This window comes from Corylus avellana, chromosome 10, assembly GCF_965113065.1.
Source record: "Corylus avellana chromosome 10, dhCorAvel1.hap1.2, whole genome shotgun sequence".
NCBI lineage: Eukaryota > Viridiplantae > Streptophyta > Magnoliopsida > Fagales > Betulaceae > Corylus > Corylus avellana.
In genome coordinates, this window is record NC_142499.1 from 7249726 (window position 1) to 7270159 (window position 20434).

General features: G+C 33.2%; 1 protein-coding gene across 1 annotated transcript; it reads left to right on the plus strand.

Moving 5' to 3' along the window:
• Positions 1–15844: 15844 nt before the first annotated feature.
• Positions 15845–20140, plus strand: LOC132191426 (receptor-like kinase TMK3). The gene is made up of 2 exons (XM_059606439.2): positions 15845–18625; positions 19366–20140. The coding sequence occupies exons 1-2, from the start codon at positions 16261–16263 to the stop codon at positions 19866–19868; spliced, it is 2868 nt and encodes a 955-aa protein (XP_059462422.2). The 5' UTR covers positions 15845–16260; the 3' UTR covers positions 19869–20140.
• The last annotated feature ends 294 nt before the right edge of the window (positions 20141–20434 follow it).

Below are 20434 nucleotides of genomic sequence, written 5' to 3' on the forward strand. Positions count from 1 at the left end.
TGGGTTATTTGTGAAGTTTCTCCTATATTTTATTTAACTATGTGAAAATTACGAGTAATGTTACAAGTTCCTCTTGTGTCCGTCCAAGAATGATATGGCTCTTAAATTATTTTGAACTTGGCTTGCATTCGAAATAAAATTAATTAAAAACATAACTTGAACATTCAATACTCGACTGACAAGGCTAGATTACAGATTTGGCTTTCATGCGGTAGTTTGCACTACTGCATATCTGCGGTAGTATTTTTGGGTGGTCCAGATTTTATCAAGGGGTTTTTAATCTAAAAACTAACGGATTTACCAAAAAGTGAGGCCAAACATTTTTTTTCCCGTCTATCCTTCCCCTTTTGCTTTCATTTTCACTTTAGTCAACACAAACATAAAATTGATGCAGAAGGAAAAATAAATAAGTTGGTCTTTAATTTTATTTGGATCTTATTAGTTAATCAGGTTATTTATATTTAGATGGATGTTTTATCTACATTTTAATAGTTATTGTAATGGGTTTGGCCCAAAGTCATCTAATCTAGAGTTAGTGATATTTTATAAATTAGATAATAGGCTTAGCCCAAAGTCAACCAAATTAGGGTTATGATTTATTTTACCATCTATTTAAATACTATGGTTAATGAAATGATGTTTTCTTTTAGGCATGATTGTTCTCTTTTTCTTAGTAGTAAAATTCTACCAAAACTCTATTGTTAACCGGTGAGACTCTATCAACATGATTTATCTTATTTTCTATATTTTTTATTATTTTCCTCCCGTCTTGCGTCAAAACACTCGCCCCTTCTCACACACACAAACCCCTCTCCATTTATTGTTCTAAAGCTTCAACTCCCATCAATGTCCTCCGCCTCTCTTAAAGTTTTTTTTTTTTTTTTTTTTGTGTTTTTTTCTGGGTCTCTTAGCTGAATTTAGTTCCCTTTAAATTTCAAGCTGTCTCCATTTGGTGTTTCCAAAGAGACGGAGATGAGTCCAGCTCTCTCTGGCCTATTCCTCTCCTAGGATCGGGATCCCCATCAATGGGAGAAAATTGCCCATCACAAATTTTAGAAATTTTGGCCATTCGATGTCATCTAAGGATATACAACAAGTCATGTGTCCCATTAATAATAAAATAATAAATTATTATTTAAATTTTAAAAAGAAAATATAAAATAAAATAATAAAAAATATGGGGTGGCTGGTCACCCCATTTTTGCCATAGGTAGTGGCCGGCCTCCCCAACTGAGCCATGGGGTGGCTTTGGCTACCCCCAAGGTCCAACCCAAAAAAAAATTAGTTTTTTGGGTTTGGTCATGGAGTGGGCAAGCCAAATTCCACTATTACAATCCTAAGTACACAAAATTAAATGATTTTTAGTGTGCATTAAATAGTAAAAAAAACCACAAGGGTGGTGGTTGAATTGGTAGAAGAATTCCTTTCATCCTAGTGGTCGCGTGTTCGAATCCACTTGCGGTAGTAGATACGTGAACCAGATGCTACTTTGAAGGAGCTCTATTGGCTCACACCTTTGTGGGATTGTGGTGACGGGCTCGCCTTCCCAGGCAGTAGCTATGGCTCAAACCGGACATTCCACAGCGGGTAGGAACATCGATGGTAACGCCCAAGGGGGGAAACTACACTGGTCGCCCCTTTCCACCTTTTAATTAGAAAAAAAATAAAATAAAATAAAAAAATAGTAAAAAAAAAAAACAAAAACAAAAACAAAACTGCAAGACTATTTTATAGAGATTGATTAAATAGCAAAGAATCAGTTTTAATTTGAAAAATATTTTACTTTGGAACAATCATAATATAAAAATTAGGAAAAAAATATAAAATCAGTCCATGTGGTTTATTTGATTTGCAATTAATTATTTGTGGTATCAAAATAAACTAAAAGGTCCCTAAGGCATACCAAAAAAATAATTTAGTCCTTACAGTCAAATTTCGTTCACTGACTTAACAGATTCTGATAGCGTGAAACGTTACAGATAATAAATCAATGTCACACTAACAAAATATGTTAAATTAGTGGACGAAATTTGACTATATGGACTAAATTATTTTTTTGGAATATCTCAAAAACCTTTGAATTCATTTCAATACCACGTGGAGCTAATTGTAAATCAGGTAAACCACAAAAACTAATTTTGCATTTTTATTACAAGATAACCAACTGTTGCACTTAAAAAAAAAAAAAAAAAAAGCCCCAATTAAGAGGGAGGAAGGCAATCTTTATCTGAGCAAAAACCCATTGGACTAGTAGGCAATGATGCAAATGAATCTAAGAGTTGTTGGGTCCATTGCCAATCTCATCCTTCAATGACGGAAGATATTTACTTTATTGTTGTTTGCTTTACAATTGTTAGGTCAAAATTGTTAGATTATTATTATATAAAAAAATATATATAAAACGTAGCATTATTCATTGTTACATCATGGCTTAGCTTAAGTGGTAAGCTAAAGTGGAAGCTTTAAGATGGTAGAAGGTGGAATATTTAGTTGAAAATGAACAAAGCTTATAGCTTAAGTGGAGTTTAAGTACCACTCATTTCAACTTAAAGGACACATGCAAGTGAGTATTATAATATTAATTAAATTATTAAATCAATAATTTCTTAGAGTAAATTAAAAACAAGTGGCGATTTAACTATTCCTTAAGAGTAAATTAAGGAGTTGTTTTGAAAATAATACATAATCATCTCAATTTTCAAACTAAAGTTTTAGAAGTTTGTAACCTGAAGTTTGCAGTATTAGAAATAGAGACAGAGAGAGGAGATCAATACTGGCCATGGCCCTCCTCTTCTTTTGAAAATTTTATTTACTATATTATATAAATAACTAAATCTATATATTTGGACCAAAATAATTAAGCTTTGCCCACAAAAAAGGCTTGACCCTTAGCCCTATTATAACAAAAATAATTTTATTCCCAAATCTATCATGAGCGACGGCCCAAATCTGTCATTTAAAAAATTAGGCGTGAGCAATAGCTTCAGTGAACAACGTAAAAAGATTTTTAACGCAACAAGGGCAATAACGTAGAAACTGAAGTAGCACAGTTTTGCTAGAAATGCGATGATCCATTTTGATAAGTGTTTGAGATAAAAATTGAAATATATATGAAGAAATAATTATTATATTATTATTTTTTGTTAATATTGAAAGGATACTAATTTTATATTTATATATTAATTTAATTTTCGATCTTAATATATTTCTAAAAAAAATTGAGTCTATCCATTATTAGAAGGTAGAGACAGGCCAGCTAGCATGCCCTAATCATTTGGTGCCATGGTGTACTACATGTTCCGTATATGTCTTGAGTTGGAGATTCAAATTAACTTGAGAAAGAGTCCAAACAGAATTTGTTTGTCCTTGGCAAGTCTAATCGTTAGAGAATAAAAGGGGACCCTCAGCCCTCTCTTGTGTTTGATGTTGAGGTAAACCACTAGCTATTCCTGATGAAAGCAAAACCCAAATGAGATTTATCAGAATTTTAAGTAATCAGGCATACACCAGGGCATATGCTCGAATCTTGCAATGAAAATCTCTTTATCAGTGTAAATCATCATAAGTCCTTCCAATTTTTGGATGATACTGGATTAGATTATGACTCAATCAGATTCGAGAGAGCGACTCAAATTTCACAATCGCCTTTTTTTGCTTTAAAAAAGGACAATCCAAATGAGATGGACTAAATTATAGACACCTATTTGGTTTGGAGTGGTATATATGTCCCCCCCACCCCCCCTCCCCCCATTTTGATTCTTGACAGCCATGCCTTTTTAACAGGTAGGGATGAAGTGTGAGCATCTTCTTCACATTTCACAACAAAGGTATGTTGATGAGACCACTCCTCTTCAATAATTGAAAAAAAAAAAGTGGTGCTCTGCTCTCTATTAGGGAAGATTCCAATTCTCTCTGATCACCCTCACTTTTATTATTCAATTCTTTCCTTTGGGTGTATCCATATCTTGCCCCCTTTCTTCCTCCACAAATCATGAAAAAGATTATGAAATCTAGTTTATATGGTCTATATCTTACATATATGGATCATATCAAAAACTGCACTTATCACTTTTTTTTTTTTTTTTTGGTGTTGTGTGACACATGCATATGCATTGAACGGTGGAAAAAGATCAGGACTGACTGTAATTTGTTATCTGAATTGCTGCATGGTCGAGTGCCATAGCGAAAGACTTTTGATGAAATCAAATTGTTTAAACAGGTGTTTAGATAGTTCAAACACGTTTGGACACGTGGATTCTTTGAAGACCTCTCTCAATTGTGGACAAACCATGGCAAGGAATCCCAATCACAAAGAATTCTGCTCAAAAAAAAAAAAAAACAATTAGTGACTTTATGAAAATATGAGAAGCTCGACTAAGATAACTGGTGATTTCAAATGGTCAATTAGTTTGGCAGTTTAGGTTGAAAAACACAAATATATTTTAGAGAGGGTAATATTATTTAGTAAATTGTTATATGATTAATGAAATTGTTAGTAATTTTATTATATAAATTACTAGCAATTCGAATAACAAATGTAAAAGAACTAATACGAGATTTACTTGCTTAAACAAATTTTGGGCTGCTCTCTTACCTGCTCGAGAATGTGAATCTATAAAAACTCTTTCACTTTTGTTACATAATAATTTGAGTAATAAATTACTGAAAATCTGAATCCGTTAAACAACCAACATTAAAAATCAACCCTCGTAAAAAAAATAATAATAATAATAATTTTTAAAGTCAAATCATCATTCAGCACAATAGTCTCGACTTTTCCAAATATTTTATAATTAGTCCTATTCCTATTGGTTGCTCCCAGCGAGGACGGCAAAAATGGCTTGGATAGTTGGATTGAAATTGACGGGTAAAAGAAGGGTATTTTTCAACACCCGACCCAATACTTTTGTTAATTTTCACTTTAGGCATAGTATTTCAATCAAATCACATCTCTTGAGAAATTCAAGAGCATATAATATTGACTATGAAACAGTAAAGTAAGGAAAACAAAAAATATTATTTTTTCTTTTTCGGTGAAAGAAAAGAGTGGGGGGTGGGGGTGGGGGGCTCAAACTTTTTGACTCTTTTGGCCCCAACTCCGACACAGCAAACAAAAAAAGCTTAGCATAAGACATGGGGCCCCCAGTTTGTCTGGGATTTATGGCTCAATCAAAAGCCACCTTTGCACCGCCACAGAGGCACCAAATTTATAGAGAGAAAGAGAATCATTTGAGTGAGAATAATTTTAACTGATAAAATTTTGGAGAAAATAAAATATTAGGTGAATAAGATACATGGATCCCACTTTTTGTTGGTATGTTTGTGGAAAGACTGATGATTGGTCGAATAGCTCCAATTCCATACAATTATATGGATAAACAGCTTTATTACATTTAAAAAATAAAAAATTAAAAGACAGAGAGGCTGCTAGAGTGATTACTTTATCTGAGCATAACCATAATAGTATATGTTCACTGAAAAAATTTAGACGGTAAAAATCACATACGCTCTTTCGAGCCCGGTTGACCCAACTCTATCAAATTTGCTTGTGAAGTTTTTGGATGCCCTATCCTTAGGATTTGGCTTAGATATATCTCCTTCAAACTATCATCCAATTGATAATGTTCTCTCTAAACTTTTAATTGTAACATGTCCCCCTTCAAACTACAAAAAATTATCAATATTCCCTCTAATGACGAAAATACCTGTAATAAAATTCAAAACAATAAAATAAAATAACTAAAACTAATAATTTTTAAAAATAAAAAGGGAGTGGGAATTTTTTTTAAAAAAAATTATTATTATTTTTCTTTTGTTTTTTTTTCGAATTTGTAAGGGTATTTTTTACTTTTTGACAAAAATTTATTGTCATTTTTATTTTTTTACAGGTTTAGGGGGAGGTATTGGCAATGTTTTGGTAGTTTGGGGAGATAACATTATTCCAATTGAAAGTTTAGGAGGAACATTGTCAATTTGTGGTAGTTTGAGGAAGATATGTGAATTTATATATAAATCTCAGGAAGTCTGGAGGAAATATCCTCCAATCCATTTAAAATAGTGTCAAGTGTATATAAGCATTTAAAACGCACGTTAAATTCTTAAGGTCATTAATAACAGTTTACTAACTTAGACTAACGTTTTAAATGTTTATAAACACTTGACATTATTTTAAATGGGTTGAAGGCTATTTCCTTCAAACTAGTTTGGAGAAAATTTCTGTCAATTAAAAATCTCTTGTTTATTATTATTATTTTATACAGCACTTAAGCCAAATCTTGTTCATAGTTTCCAAAATAAAACATTGAAATAGTTCAATAAAAAAAATCAAGGAAAAATACATTACAATTCCATTTGGACATAAGCCACTAAACTTTAAAAAGTGATATTTGACTTAATTCAACTACCTCTTCATATACTACACATATTCTTTTTTCTTTCTTTCTTTCTTTTTTTTTTTTTTTTTTTTTTTTTTGAATAAATGAGAATTCACTTTGTTCATTTCGGTGGAAAAATCTAGAGCTAAACACTCTAAACAACAAGAACATAACGCTCTAGGGTAACAACATCAAAAGTGGTGTTAGGGTCATTTCTATCCAAATCTTTTCACTACTCTCCCTATTGCAGCTTTTGCAAGCCCATGAGCAACCTCATTAGCCGTCCTTTTAACATGGTTGATGTCCCAACTTCGAAAAACCTTCGGTACTTCAAGAATGTCTACAATAATATGCCCATACTTGCACCAAATGGAACCTGCACACTAAGCGCCTCAACAACTTGCTTGGAATCTCCCTCCAAAATAATGTCTATAAAATCAAGATCCCTACAAAATTCAGTTGCTCCGAGGCCCCCATCCCTTCACCCGTGACTAGGTCTTGTATGGTCTCCAATGAATATTCATTGATAGGAAAGAAAATGCAATACATGAAGTCCAAAATTCAGCTGCTCCGAGGGTCCCCATCGCTTCACCCGTGATTGGGTCTTGTATGGTCTCCAATAAATATTCATTAATAGGAAAGAAAATGCAACACATGAAGTCCATATGAATTCTTTTTACTTGAACTTTTAAAATTTCCCTTAAAAAAAAAAAAAAACTATATAGAAGGGTGTCGGGATTGTTCACTCACAGATTGATCACAAATGAAGTGAGATTCATCTTTGAAAAATTGATGTCTGCCCCAGATTCTGAGGGTGGTGTGTTAAACACAATTATGCCTTTAATTTTAATGGGAAAAATGAATTTATTCCTTTGTCCAAACAAGGACTTAAGATAATGATAAAGTCATAAAGAAGTTAGTCTAATCTAAATCTTTTACTGTGCATCCCCATAATTTATCTTCGTGCAAGTATGAATTGGATTGTTGCTTTTCGGAAAGTTGAGCCCAACACAACACTCCTAGAAATACGGGATTTGATTCTTGAGCACACCAATAAACTTTGATTTCTGTCTAAATGGAAACAAATCATTTCATTGACAAGACTATAATTAACGAATTTATCCACCGACACAGAAACTAAATCATATTACCAAATCACCAAAAAGATATTCAGTACTTTTATCCATCTTTATTCAACTTTCAATTATTTTATAAAAATTGATAAGTGAATGCGAAGAATGATATTATTATTTTTTTAAAATATATAAACTGCCATGGCAAAGACTCTTTCACATGCCTCTTAATTTCTTATCAAACAACCATTTTGTGGAGGTTTTGAGCCAATAGTTTTGTTATTTTTTTAGATTTTTCAAAGACATTGAGCTTTGTTTTTAAAGTTTTTTTTTTAAAAAAAACAAAAAAAAAAAACAAAAACATTAACAAAAAATAATATGAAACGCATAAAAATTATTTTCATATTTATTTCAAATCAAAACACTTTTTAAATCAATTTGAAAAAAAAAAAAAAAAAAAAGAAAAAAGCGTCAAACAAACATTTTTTTTGACATGTCCGCACAAGAGGAGGATGAGGATTCAAACTAGTAACTTCCACTTCATTAGACATGGTCCCAGCCGATTGATGTACCTATTGAGGACACGTCAAACACACATTAACAAACAAAACATGGTTCTTGAATTGGGATTTTGCCGAGCTCCGCCATCAACTAAATTGGATTGTGATAGTGTTATTGCTTGAAGTATGAAACAAATAACACCATCATAGAGATAATTGGATAAAAATTTGCTATAAACTGGCTCTTGTATCTAATTCATATAATAAAGTGACATGTAGACCCTTAATATGTGAAAATCACTTTTTTTTTTTAATAACATGTGCTTCTCATGTGTTTTTTTAAGAGCTACGAGACATGTCACTTTACTAGATGGGTTTGTATGAATTTATTACAAACCAGTTTGTAGCAAATTTTTGTCCTATATTATCCCTTTACAATAAGCTTTTAACTATCAAAACATTTTTTTTTCTATTTTAACTATCAATGTTTCCATGCACGTATATCTGCCTCATCATTTTAGCTATTCGTTTTCACTTTTTCATTTAAAATATTATTTCTTCATCTATTTTCTCTATTCTCAAAGAAAAAATAGAACAAGATTGTGTGTGTTTTTTTTATTTATTTATTAATATAGCTCAGCACTGTAGTAACTCAACAATTCTTTAACTATTTTGCAAAGCGGGATATAAAGTCTTTTTAAGAAATTTTTGTTACATGACCAAGCTATTTTGTTAAGCCCAATACGAGTGTTTTTAAAGGCTTGCCAAAAAAACCAAGTTACCCTTTGTTACGTTAGGGTGGAAAAAAATATATATATTTATCACGTTATAACGTATAATTGGACAAAGTTTTCTTTCAAACTGAGTTGGAGAAATTTTCTTCAACCTAGTTTATAAAACTGACATGTGTTTATTTTTTTTAATAACATGTGAGATGCACATGAATTTTTAATATAATTTATTCCAACTTTGTCCTCCCGTAAAATATTTTTGTTATTTTGTTTTTCAAGCTATGCAAATAAAGAAAGAAGAACAACGTCATATATAGTGTAATTAAGTTTTTATTTATCTTGTTTGTAATTACTTTTTAATCTTATATATCTTGAAAAAAAAAAAAATTCAATCTAAAACAAAAGAAATTTTTGATAAATTTAATGTAAGAATTTATATATTACTAAATTAAAAGTAAAAATACCTCATTTAGATTTTTTTTTTTCATTCAAGCCTCAAATGAATTGCCCGTGATGGTGGTGTAGAATGTAGATGGAATCCTCCAACCAACCAAATTAAAGAAATAAATAGCATTTATCTTCATTTGCTTGGAATTCATATATAGAATCTTTTTATCTTTTGTTTTCTTTCGAGTTTTGACGTTATCTAATATGAGAAGTTGGCCTATTTATATCATACACCTGGCTCACTTGGAACTTATTACGTTGGCCTATTTACATCATACACCTGGCTCACTTGGAACTTATTACTATGAGTTATAGCATGTCGTGTTTAGAACGCATCCTACCTAACAAGGGCATCACAAATTGGTAAAACATTTAAACTATCACCCTTGAATTTAATGCTATTTAGTATACTCTTAAAGCATTCTCCCATTCGAATAAATTGGAGAGTATTCACTATTCAGTCCTTTATATCACAAGGATAAAATTGTCTTTTAACTTTTTTTGGGAGGATAATTTTGTCATTGTGATATAAAGGATCAGATACTCTCCTAGTCATTTGGACAGGAGAGGATCATTTTTATCTAGTATAGTCTTTATATGGCTTATAATTGCTATATTTATTAGCTATTATGAGTCACTTTACCTCTTCAACAAATACTTCAAAATAGAGCGTTTTCATCCAATTTGCTTTAGTAAACCTTCATATATGAAAGTTTATTGTAGCAACCTATGCTAATATAATATGAATTTCCACTCATCTTGTTTCTCTCTCTTAGTCCTTTTTCTCTCTCTCTCTCTCCCTTCATCTAAAATTAAACAAATAATATTTAAAGAAAAATAGAAATTAGAATAAGAATAGAAAAATGAGTAGGTAAAATATAAATTTATAGTTTTTCAGTAATTAATTTGACTACTATTGCTGAAAATGCTCTCATTTAATTTGACTACCAATTAGGCCAATAGCAGCCTCTTGTTGACCGACTTCGAGCCTTCAAGTTGGTTGGACTTGGGTCGAAGGCCAAATTGGCCAATCTCAACCCATCGGTAATCAATCCAAAATTGAATTAGAGAAAATTCACCAACAGAGGTGGTGGTTCGATGATTTCAGGGAGCACTTCTACTGGGTTTGGATAATGCAAGGGCATGGGTGGGGTTCGACTCCCGAATATATGAATCCTCATGCCTATTTTTATTATTCTCCTTGTGTCTCATCGATGCCTTGGTAAGACAGGCGGTTAAGTTATGGCAAAAAATAAAAATAAAAAATTATCATTTCTCTTTGTTGATTCTCTTTTATCTTCTGTCCTCCATTTTTTTTTTTTTTTTTTTTTTTTACAATCTCCTAAATTTTGGCTATTGAATTAGTCAAATTTATAGCACTTAAAAGTTTCATAAATGAAACTAAGCTTTCACCCTTCAGTTAGGTTAAACCTTGGAAATTAACATTCATGACCAAACGATTGCTAGCATTATTAGGTCAATCCAAACTCCATGAGACAGCTCCAGCTCATTATTAAAGAAACATTTTGGGGTTGACTATTCCAATTAATAAACAACGTGCAATTTAATTTAAATATTCTTAATTAATCAAAATCATCCAAAATCAAATTAGATCTTCCTAGGTTGAAGTGCCCGTATTGTCGGATCTTGTCTTTTAACTTCATGGCTGTGTTTGGCAAAGAGTCGGACCGGACTAGATCCAAAAACTCAAAAAATTCTTTTCAAAATCAACTCCAGCATTTTTACTTTTCACATCGAGTGGTGATTTTTGGCACATCGACGTACTTGAACAGTAAGCACGCCGGTGTTAAAATTTATTTTATTTTATTTTATTTATTGTTCAAATATTATTTTAATAATATTTTATAATATTTTAACACCAGCGTGCTTACTGTTCAAGCAACCAGCGTGCTTACTGTTCAAGCACGCCGATGTACCAAAAATTACTACTCTTTTACATCATATCAATCACTTTTTATTACTATTCAAATAAAAAAATCACTACAAAACAAATTTTTTTACTTTTTTATACAAAACATTCTTACTTTTTTCTCTCATATCAATCAAATCTGCTACAGTATCGTTCCACTCCATTTTTCCATTTCATTGCCAAACACAGCCCATATGTATGTCCATCTTCCTTAGTATTTATTCAACTCTATTTTAGAGAGAAATTACATTTACTCCTTTTAATTAATTAATTTTTAATGTAATATGGCAATAGTTTCTTTCTGCAACCCAAAGTAATAAAAATATCGTCTATAAGATAAATATTATAGATAATATTAGATTATTATTTATCTCAAAAATTTAAGTTGATAAAAACATGTAAATTTAATCATTTAATCAAATACTTTAACATTCATCCTCACGTGTGAGATTAAACTCTCTTTTAATAAGTAAAGTCCAACACGTGAAACATTGAATTTAAATGGGGTGAATTGACCGAGTCAAGGTTCGAGCTCAAGAGTCACAACTTGTCCTAAAAACTTAAAATGATCAAAAAAAATAGTAAATTTAATCGTTTAATCAAATATTTTAACAGATAAAAAGGCAAGTCACTTTGACTTGTGGAAGAGAGACATTTGGGAGCGAAACCAAAGTAAGCATCGGAGGACAGTAGTTCCCCAAAAATTATATGTTTTTGTGTGAATTATGATAACCCCTCTAAAATTGATTTTTTATCCTCCTAATTTTATTTTATTTTATTTTTGTATTGTCCAACCCCCTTACCGAAAAGTCATTATAACCCCAATGATAAATTGGGATGAGACATTACCACAAAAAAAAAAAAAAAAGAAAAAAAAAAGAGAGTGATATTATAAAAAAATAAGATAATTAAAGATGAGAAAATGCAGTTAACCCTTATTTAATTTTCCCAAAAACACATGAAAATTCTGAACTCCAATCCTTGCCAACCATTAAATCGGTGAGCAAAGCTCCAATCATTGCACCCAACAAATTATTTGCTCAAAATCTCTATATGAACACACAATAATACTATTTGGATCTTATTTTGAATTTTAGCCGTTGAAATTGTGAGCATCCCCATCCCTCCACACATGCTTGCAAAGGTGCACGGTTTAGGCTGCTTTGTTTGAGACATCATGGTTTCCTAAAACGATGCCGCATGCGTGCGTAAAAGTGCAACAGCAAATTCTTCGGCACTGGTTCGCGCCGCGGCATCTCAAAGGATAAACGGTCAGATGCGTAATTTTGCGTATAGCGTTTGACACGTAAAGGTGGGGAAGAAAGAGGAAGAAATTCGTGATCCCGGTGATCATGTGCTGTGGCTCGTGAGTCACGGTCAATGATTCCGCCCGTAATTGTCGCTTAATTTTTGGGTACGTTCCTTGTTCCGGCCTATATTTACAAGACTGCCATTGAGTGTGATAATGAATTTTTTTATTTTTTATTTTATTATTATTCTTTTCTTGTCATGATTATTATACATGTTATAGATATTAGCCAAAGTTCATATTCATGATGCTGCTTCATTGGTTTATTTATTAATTTTTGCTTTTCATGATGTTAAGAAATTCTAAAGGTTTACATGTGAGGCAATAGACATTGGATTTACGAAAAGTCACCTTCTTGGCTGGCAACTCTTTAACGTAATTGCAAACCGACTATGATGTGACAGTTCTAATTAACTTTTTTTTTTTTTTTTTAATTTTAAAAATGACTTATCTAAATATTAATAAATATTAACAGTGTAAGATAATCGTAGATTAAAAATGTAATTTTTAGCATTACTATTTAATGATACTGTAAACTGAGAAAAAAATAATTTGTATTAATTTCCGGGAAAAAGATAACCACATGAAAATGCATGAAGGATTGGAGGATTTTAGTGTGACTTGAAGAAAACTATAACATGTAGCTGTCTTTGATCTGTCATTAAAATATCCAACTTCTGTTGGTTTGTTTTTGTCCTGAGCCATTGATAATATCTAGCTACAACTTAGCAGGGCCGGCTAATGAACTTGATGAAATTCAACTAATTTCTTTAATAACAATTTAATTCAATTGAGGCCAAGCAAAAATGAGCTGCACACCATTTTTTAATTTTTATTTTTAATGTTTTTTTTTTTTTTCGGGCTCCAGGGTAGCTTAAAGGGGTAGACAACTTAAGACTTCCAAGACATAACACTTTCTAAAAAATAGTATTAAAAGTGTATTAAGAACTAAAGTTTATTTTTTTAAAAAAATGACATAAAAAAGCCTGTTAAGCAATAAATAAAAAAACCCAAAAAATAATTTTTAATTAATGATAGCAAAAAAAATAATTAATTACTTTATTGTAACGTCAATTTGTAATATAATTATGTGAGAATATATATATATATATATATATATATATACATTTTTGTGGGTATAAAATATGAGAATTATAGGAGAAGCAAGAGAGAGAAAAAAACACAATAAATTTACGGGTGGTTCGGTGTTAATTGTTAAACAATTACGTCAACCACTCAATTAACTTAATTTATTTGCAATATAAAAGTCTCTATTTATACTTTATAGGAAGAGGAATGCAAATGAAGAATATTTTGATATTATTATAATATAAAATATATTAAAAATATATATATATATATATTTTCATATATTCTAACAACTTAAATGTTTTTTTTGATAATATATATATATATATATATATATATATATATATATTGTTCAATAGACAAAATTGCAATATGACAGACCGAAAACTGCCGTGATCATATTAGACATATTTTTCTAATAATAGGATTCATTGGATCTACGAAAGAGATAAAAAGAGGGAAAGTCTCACAAAACAAAACATTTAATTGATTTTAAGGTCGCTCTCCAACTTATTATCTTCCCTCGCAGGATGGATGTTAAGATAAGAATTTTGTCGCCTATGATATTAATTGCCACAGATATTTCTGCTGTGTGATGCCCTATATTTTAGATTTTTTTATTTTTTATTTATTATTCTTATTCTTATTATTATTTTTAAAACTACATTTATCTTTACCACAAGTACGGGAACGTTTAAAAACAAAAATTTTAAGTAATTAGGCACGTATTAGGGTTAGAGTTCGATTTTAGAAATGAAAATCTTCAATTCAATTAGTATTAGTTGCTTTGAGTCTCACTTATGTCCTGATGAGGCTAGGTTAGACTATTGGTGTGTATGAGATTGCCATTTCATAAATAAAAAGTGTGATTTTAAACCAAATCGTAAAAAATGAATTATTTGAGATTGTGTTTTTTAAAAAATTGTTCTGCCTTTTCAAATTGCAGCTAAAGATGTACTTTTTTTGAAAACGCACAATTTTAAAGGTTAAACTGCAATTTTGCCAAAACGCTTAACTGCATTTTAAAAAATTACAAATCGCATATTTTAAAATTGTTATTTTTAAATCGCAAACCCAAATGGACCCTATGACTTCCTAGGTTTATTCGACTTCTTAGGACTTAAGCAACAGTTCCTAGTGTCTAGAGGCCCCTCTCTGTAGAATAGTTATAGTCGGTCTCTCCACTGCCATTTTAATTTTTTTTTTAAAAAAACTACGTTTGTGATTCTCTAACTATCATTTTTGCACTTTTTTTTCAATATTTTTATTTTTTACTAATTTATTATTGAAATTACAATGTTACAAAATATATATAATTTTTCCATGTTTTATCATGCATCATCTTTCATGATACCGACACGTTGCATTATCCAATTTTGTGCTCTTTTTTTTTTTTTTTTTTTTTTTTTTGTTGTCCTTACCAACCTTCTCGGATGGAGATTAAGATAGAATGATGGCACGTGGTGAGTCTGGTGACCTGTATTAGATTGGACACTCACAGCCTGTTATTTTTCTATATGTTTTTTCCACCTCACATATACTTCCACAAAAAAGATAGTGGTTGAAATCGGTGGCCAATAATATTCAACTTTAGTTACGGTGACACGTTTTAATTTTTCAATTAAAGTTTTGTCATCAATTTGACCGTCGCAGTCACCCTAAGAGTTCTCGAACTTCATTTTCAAATCAAGATTTTCTTTTTTAATTTTTAATGTTATCCTCTACTTTTCATTATTACTTTAGATTAAAATCTTCTATAATTTTTAGCCTATGATATCATGTAAATTTCTTCAATTTTTTTTATTATATTAAATTAATTAATTAATTATAATGTTATCACATCCATATTTATCGATTTCATAATATTAAAAATTACAATAAATAGTAAATTAATAAAATGATATAAAAATATTTAATATTTTGAATTTCTATAAAATTCGATTAAAAAAAAAAATAGACAATCTAATTAGATATGAATGTGAATCCGGTCCGGGTGCAAAAGCAATTGTGTATATTCCAATTGTGTGAGACAAAAGTCCAGAAGCAGCCGTGGTCAATCTCTGGGTGACTTTAATTATCACTAATACTGATCTCTACTGGTATAATTATAATACTAATTAACTCTTAATTAAACTAATTTTCATTAACAAACTATAAGCAAGAGTAATGATTCACTCACTTGCACACCTACACGAATCCCACCAGTCCCCTAGTCTACCCATCTAAATGACACAAATACCCTTTTTGGTCATTCAACAGATCACGGATGAAGAGAGAGAGAGAGAGAGAGAGAGAGAAAATTAATTAATTAATATATATATTTAAAAAAAGAAAAAAGAAAAAAAAGAAAAAGGATATTGTAGTGCGTGGCAAGCCACTCTCAGAATCTGGATGAGACAACTAACGATACGTAAATTACTAAAACTTTCGAAAGAGGTGCGGACCAGGCTCTGGATTTTCGCCATTTCCCATTTATTACAGCCTGAATTTTCTACATTTTTTTTTTTCATCTAAATTGTTCGAAAGTTTCTCAGCAAGGATCCGCCGATTTTGCTCTTTAACGTAGTCAACAAGCTTGGTTTTTTTCTTTTTTTTGGCGCAATTTGTATGTAATCATTTCTTTTTGTTAGCTACAGTGAGTGAGTTTCACTTCTTTCATCACTCTTTGTATGCTGTTTCCGTGCAAGATTTTTCAGATGGGTAATCTTGAAAAGCGCCATTAAACCTCAAAATGAAGCTTCTCTCTTTCTTGGTTTTTTTGGGTCTGATGTAGTAGAAGCATCGTGCGGCGCCAACACAGATCTGCCATGGAACCCCATCACCAAAACCTTGTCTTTCCACTCCTTCTCTCGCTCCTGGCGGTGGTTTTTAGTGCTACTGACCCCAATGACGTTAAAATTCTCAACCTGTTCAAGCAAGGGTTGAAGAACGCAGAGCTCCTCAAGTGGCCGGAGAACGACGCCGACCCATGTGGGTCTAATTGGCCGCATGTTTATTGCAAGGGTAACAGGGTTGGCCAGATTCAGGTCCAAAATATGGGATTGATCGGCACTCTGCCGCAGAACCTCAACCAGCTCTCCATGCTCACTGACCTTGGCCTCCAAAAGAACAAGTTCACCGGAACCTTACCGTCTTTCAGCGGCTTATCCAATCTGCAAAATGCGTACTTGGACTTCAACGGATTTGATACCATCCCGGGAGATTTCTTTGATGGGCTTGACAGTCTGGAGGTCTTGGCATTGGATTACATCAATTTTAATGCCAGCACTAGGGGGTGGATGTTCCCTACTCAGTTGCAGAACTCCGCCCAGTTGAGAAATCTCTCTTGCATGAGTTGCAATTTGGTGGGTCCGTTGCCAACTTTTCTAGGGAAGTTTTCTTCTCTGGAAAACTTGAAACTTTCTGGGAACAGTTTGACCGGCGAGATTCCGAACAGTTTTGGCGGTTTGCTTTTGCAGAGTCTTTGGTTGAATAATCAGCTAGGAGGAGGGTTGACGGGTCCAATCGACGTGGTGACGGCGATGTCACCGCTTACTAGTCTCTGGCTCCACGGCAACCAGTTCACAGGGAAGATTCCGGACAGCATTGGGAATTTGACTCATCTCAAGGATCTCAATCTGAACGGTAACCAACTTGTTGGCTTAATTCCTAATAGCTTAGTTGATTTGCCTTTGGATAAGTTAGATTTGAACAATAACAGGCTGATGGGTCCGATACCGGAATTCAAAGCCAATACCGCGTCTTTTAATTCCAATGCATTTTGTCAAACAACTCCGGGGGCTCTTTGTTCCCCTCAGGTTATGGCACTTATAGAGTTCCTTGATGGGGTGAATTACCCTTCAAATCTTGTTTCTGCATGGTCTGGTAATGAGCCTTGTGGCCCTCCTGGATGGCTGGGGCTGAGTTGTGTTACCGGCACAGAGGTTAATATCATAAACTTGCCTAATTTTAATCTCAATGGTTCCTTGAGTCCTGCAGTTGCAAATTTAGGTTCTCTTACTCAAATTAGGCTTCAGAATAATAATTTGAATGGTCCTGTTCCCCAAAACTGGACTACCTTGAAAGATTTGACGATGTTGAACCTAAGTGGGAACAATATTTCCCCTCCATTGCCAAAATTCAGCAGCACTGTGAACCTTGTCATTGATAGCAACCCTCTATTGAATGGGAATCAGCCTGAGGGAACCCCCCCGGCAACGGGAAACAGTCCACAAGGAAACAACCCCCCGTCTGCTGGTTCGCCCAAAAACCCCTCTTCCCCAGGAACAGGCTCGAGTTCTAATGGCACTGATGCTTCTGGTAAAAGTTCTCAGAAGTCAAACTTGGTTTTGGTTGTGGCCCCTGTTGCAAGTTTTGCAGTTGTTGCTTTACTGGTCATACCTCTATCTGTCTACTATTGTAAGAAGAGAAAAGACACCTCCGAGGCTCCTAGTTCAGTTGTAATTCATCCAAGAGATCCATCTGATTCGGATAACACGGTCAAGATTGTTGTTGCCAATAATACCAATGGGAGCACTTCTACAATGACAGGGAGTGGCTCTGGAAGCAGACACAGCAGTGGAATGGGTGAGTCACATGTCATTGATGCTGGAAATCTGATCATATCAGTTCAAGTTCTTCGAAATGTGACAAAAAATTTTGCCCCCGAGAATGAACTTGGCCGTGGTGGCTTTGGGGTAGTTTATAAGGGAGAATTGGATGATGGTACAAAAATAGCAGTGAAAAGAATGGAGGCTGGTGTCATTACTAACAAAGCCTTGGATGAATTCCAGTCTGAAATTGCGGTACTCTCAAAGGTCCGGCACCGTCATTTGGTATCTCTTTTGGGTTATTCTATTGAAGACAATGAGAGAATTCTTGTATATGAGTATATGCCTCAAGGGGCTCTGAGCAGGCATTTATTCCACTGGAAGAGCTTTAAACTGGAGCCTCTCTCTTGGAAGAGGAGGCTAAATATTGCCTTGGATGTTGCTAGGGGGATGGAGTATCTCCATAGTCTGGCTCACCAGAGCTTCATACACAGAGATCTTAAATCTTCAAATATCTTACTTGGGGATGATTTTAGAGCAAAAGTTTCTGATTTTGGATTGGTGAAGCTTGCTCCTGATGGGGCGAAATCCGTGGTGACCAGGCTTGCTGGGACTTTTGGATACTTGGCACCAGAATATGCAGGTAACATTTAAACTAGTTGCTTTCCAATCTGTTACATTTGAAATTGATATGAATAGGAAGTTATTAACATTCTCTCTTTGTTTACTATTTAACATATGAAGCATTGCATGCTTTATAGAAACTATTTTACCTCTTTTAAGATAACAAACTCTCTAACTGGAACTCAACAGGATAAAGATTGACGTTGCTGACCCCTTGTAGGATCAAAAGGCTTTATTGCATTGAGTTTACGGCAGAAATTAGCAAAATTCTTGCAAAAGTCAATTTGGACTCGTGCATCTTGTAGATACATTATTAGAGTATCTGCCATAATATGTAGAATGGATTATGAAGCTAATTCCACATTTCATATTGCTTTCAAACCATTCTAGCTATTTGTTTCAATGTTGATCATTTACTTACCTTTTGGCAATTTTTGTAAGTTTCAAAAAGAATTTTGAAATGTTAAGTTTCATTTCAACTTTGAGCAGAACAAAAATTTGGTGCCCAAACCAGAAAAGAAATCTTGATAAACAAATTAAAGCCCCTGCAATTTATTCTAAAGGTAAAAAAAAAAAATCTGTTTGACGAGAAGTCACCTAACCTCCTAGCCAACCCAGGTAGATGACATAAAATGTACAAATGCTTATTTCCTTGTTCTATATATGCTTGAATGACTAGGTGATTTCAATGTTTATTATCCAAAATCAGTGCGTGCAAATATCCAGCTAACTCCAAATTTGGTTGCTTGATTGATCCAGTGACAGGGAAAATCACAACCAAAGTTGATGTCTTCAGTTTTGGGGTTGTGTTAATGGAGCTATTGACTGGGTTGATGGCACTTGATGAGGACAGGCCTGAGGAGAGCCAGTACTTAGCCGCATGGTTCTGGCGCATAAAATCAGATAAGGAAAAACTGATGGCAGCCATTGACCCAGCCCTTGATGTTAAAGAAGAAACATTTGAAAGCATCTCAACAATTTCTGAACTAGCTGGGCACTGCACTGCGAGAGAGCCCAACCAACGGCCAGATATGGGCTACGCCGTGAATGTATTGTCCCCACTTGTGGAGAAATGGAAACCCTTCGATGATGACACCGAGGAATATTCTGGCATTGATTACAGCCTTCCCCTAAACCAGATGGTGAAGGGCTGGCAGGAAGGAAAGGACTTGAGCTATATGGCTTTAGAAGATACTAAGGATAGTATCCCAGCAAGGCCAGTCGGGTTTGCAGAGTCTTTCACTTCTGCTGATGGTCGGTAAAAAGAGGTCATTTGTTTCTTTTCTTAAAACGTGTTCTTTTGATAGGTGTAGATAGCATGTTGTGTTCTTTCTGTTTGGAAATTCAGTGTCAATATGTTTTAGTGCATTGTTGGATTATGGTGGATAAAGTAGGAGATTTCAGATGCTTGAAATCTCATGTGTTGGCTTTGAAATTTTCAACTCTGAGATTTTACGTGCCAATCATGCTGATGTAGATAGAGAATGATGATTGAGAAATGTTTTGTCAATTGTATCTTGATTTCTACTTCACAGATCTTGATCTGTGAGTTGCATAAAAATGCTAGTGTTCTTTGGGCATTACTACATATTTTGCTCATGTCACCAAAGCATCTGGAATTCTCTTTTGAATTTGCATGCCCTTGGATGAGCATGTACCCTATAAATTAGATTTGACATTGTCCTTGGTTGAATGGCAATGGATTCTTCACCTCACAAGGTACAATGTCTGAAGAAATATCCTATCACCTGTTTCTTTTTCCCATAATTTCTTCTCCCTTCTCCATATAAACCGCTTAGACACCAGTTCCTGTCATGTATTGTTGAGG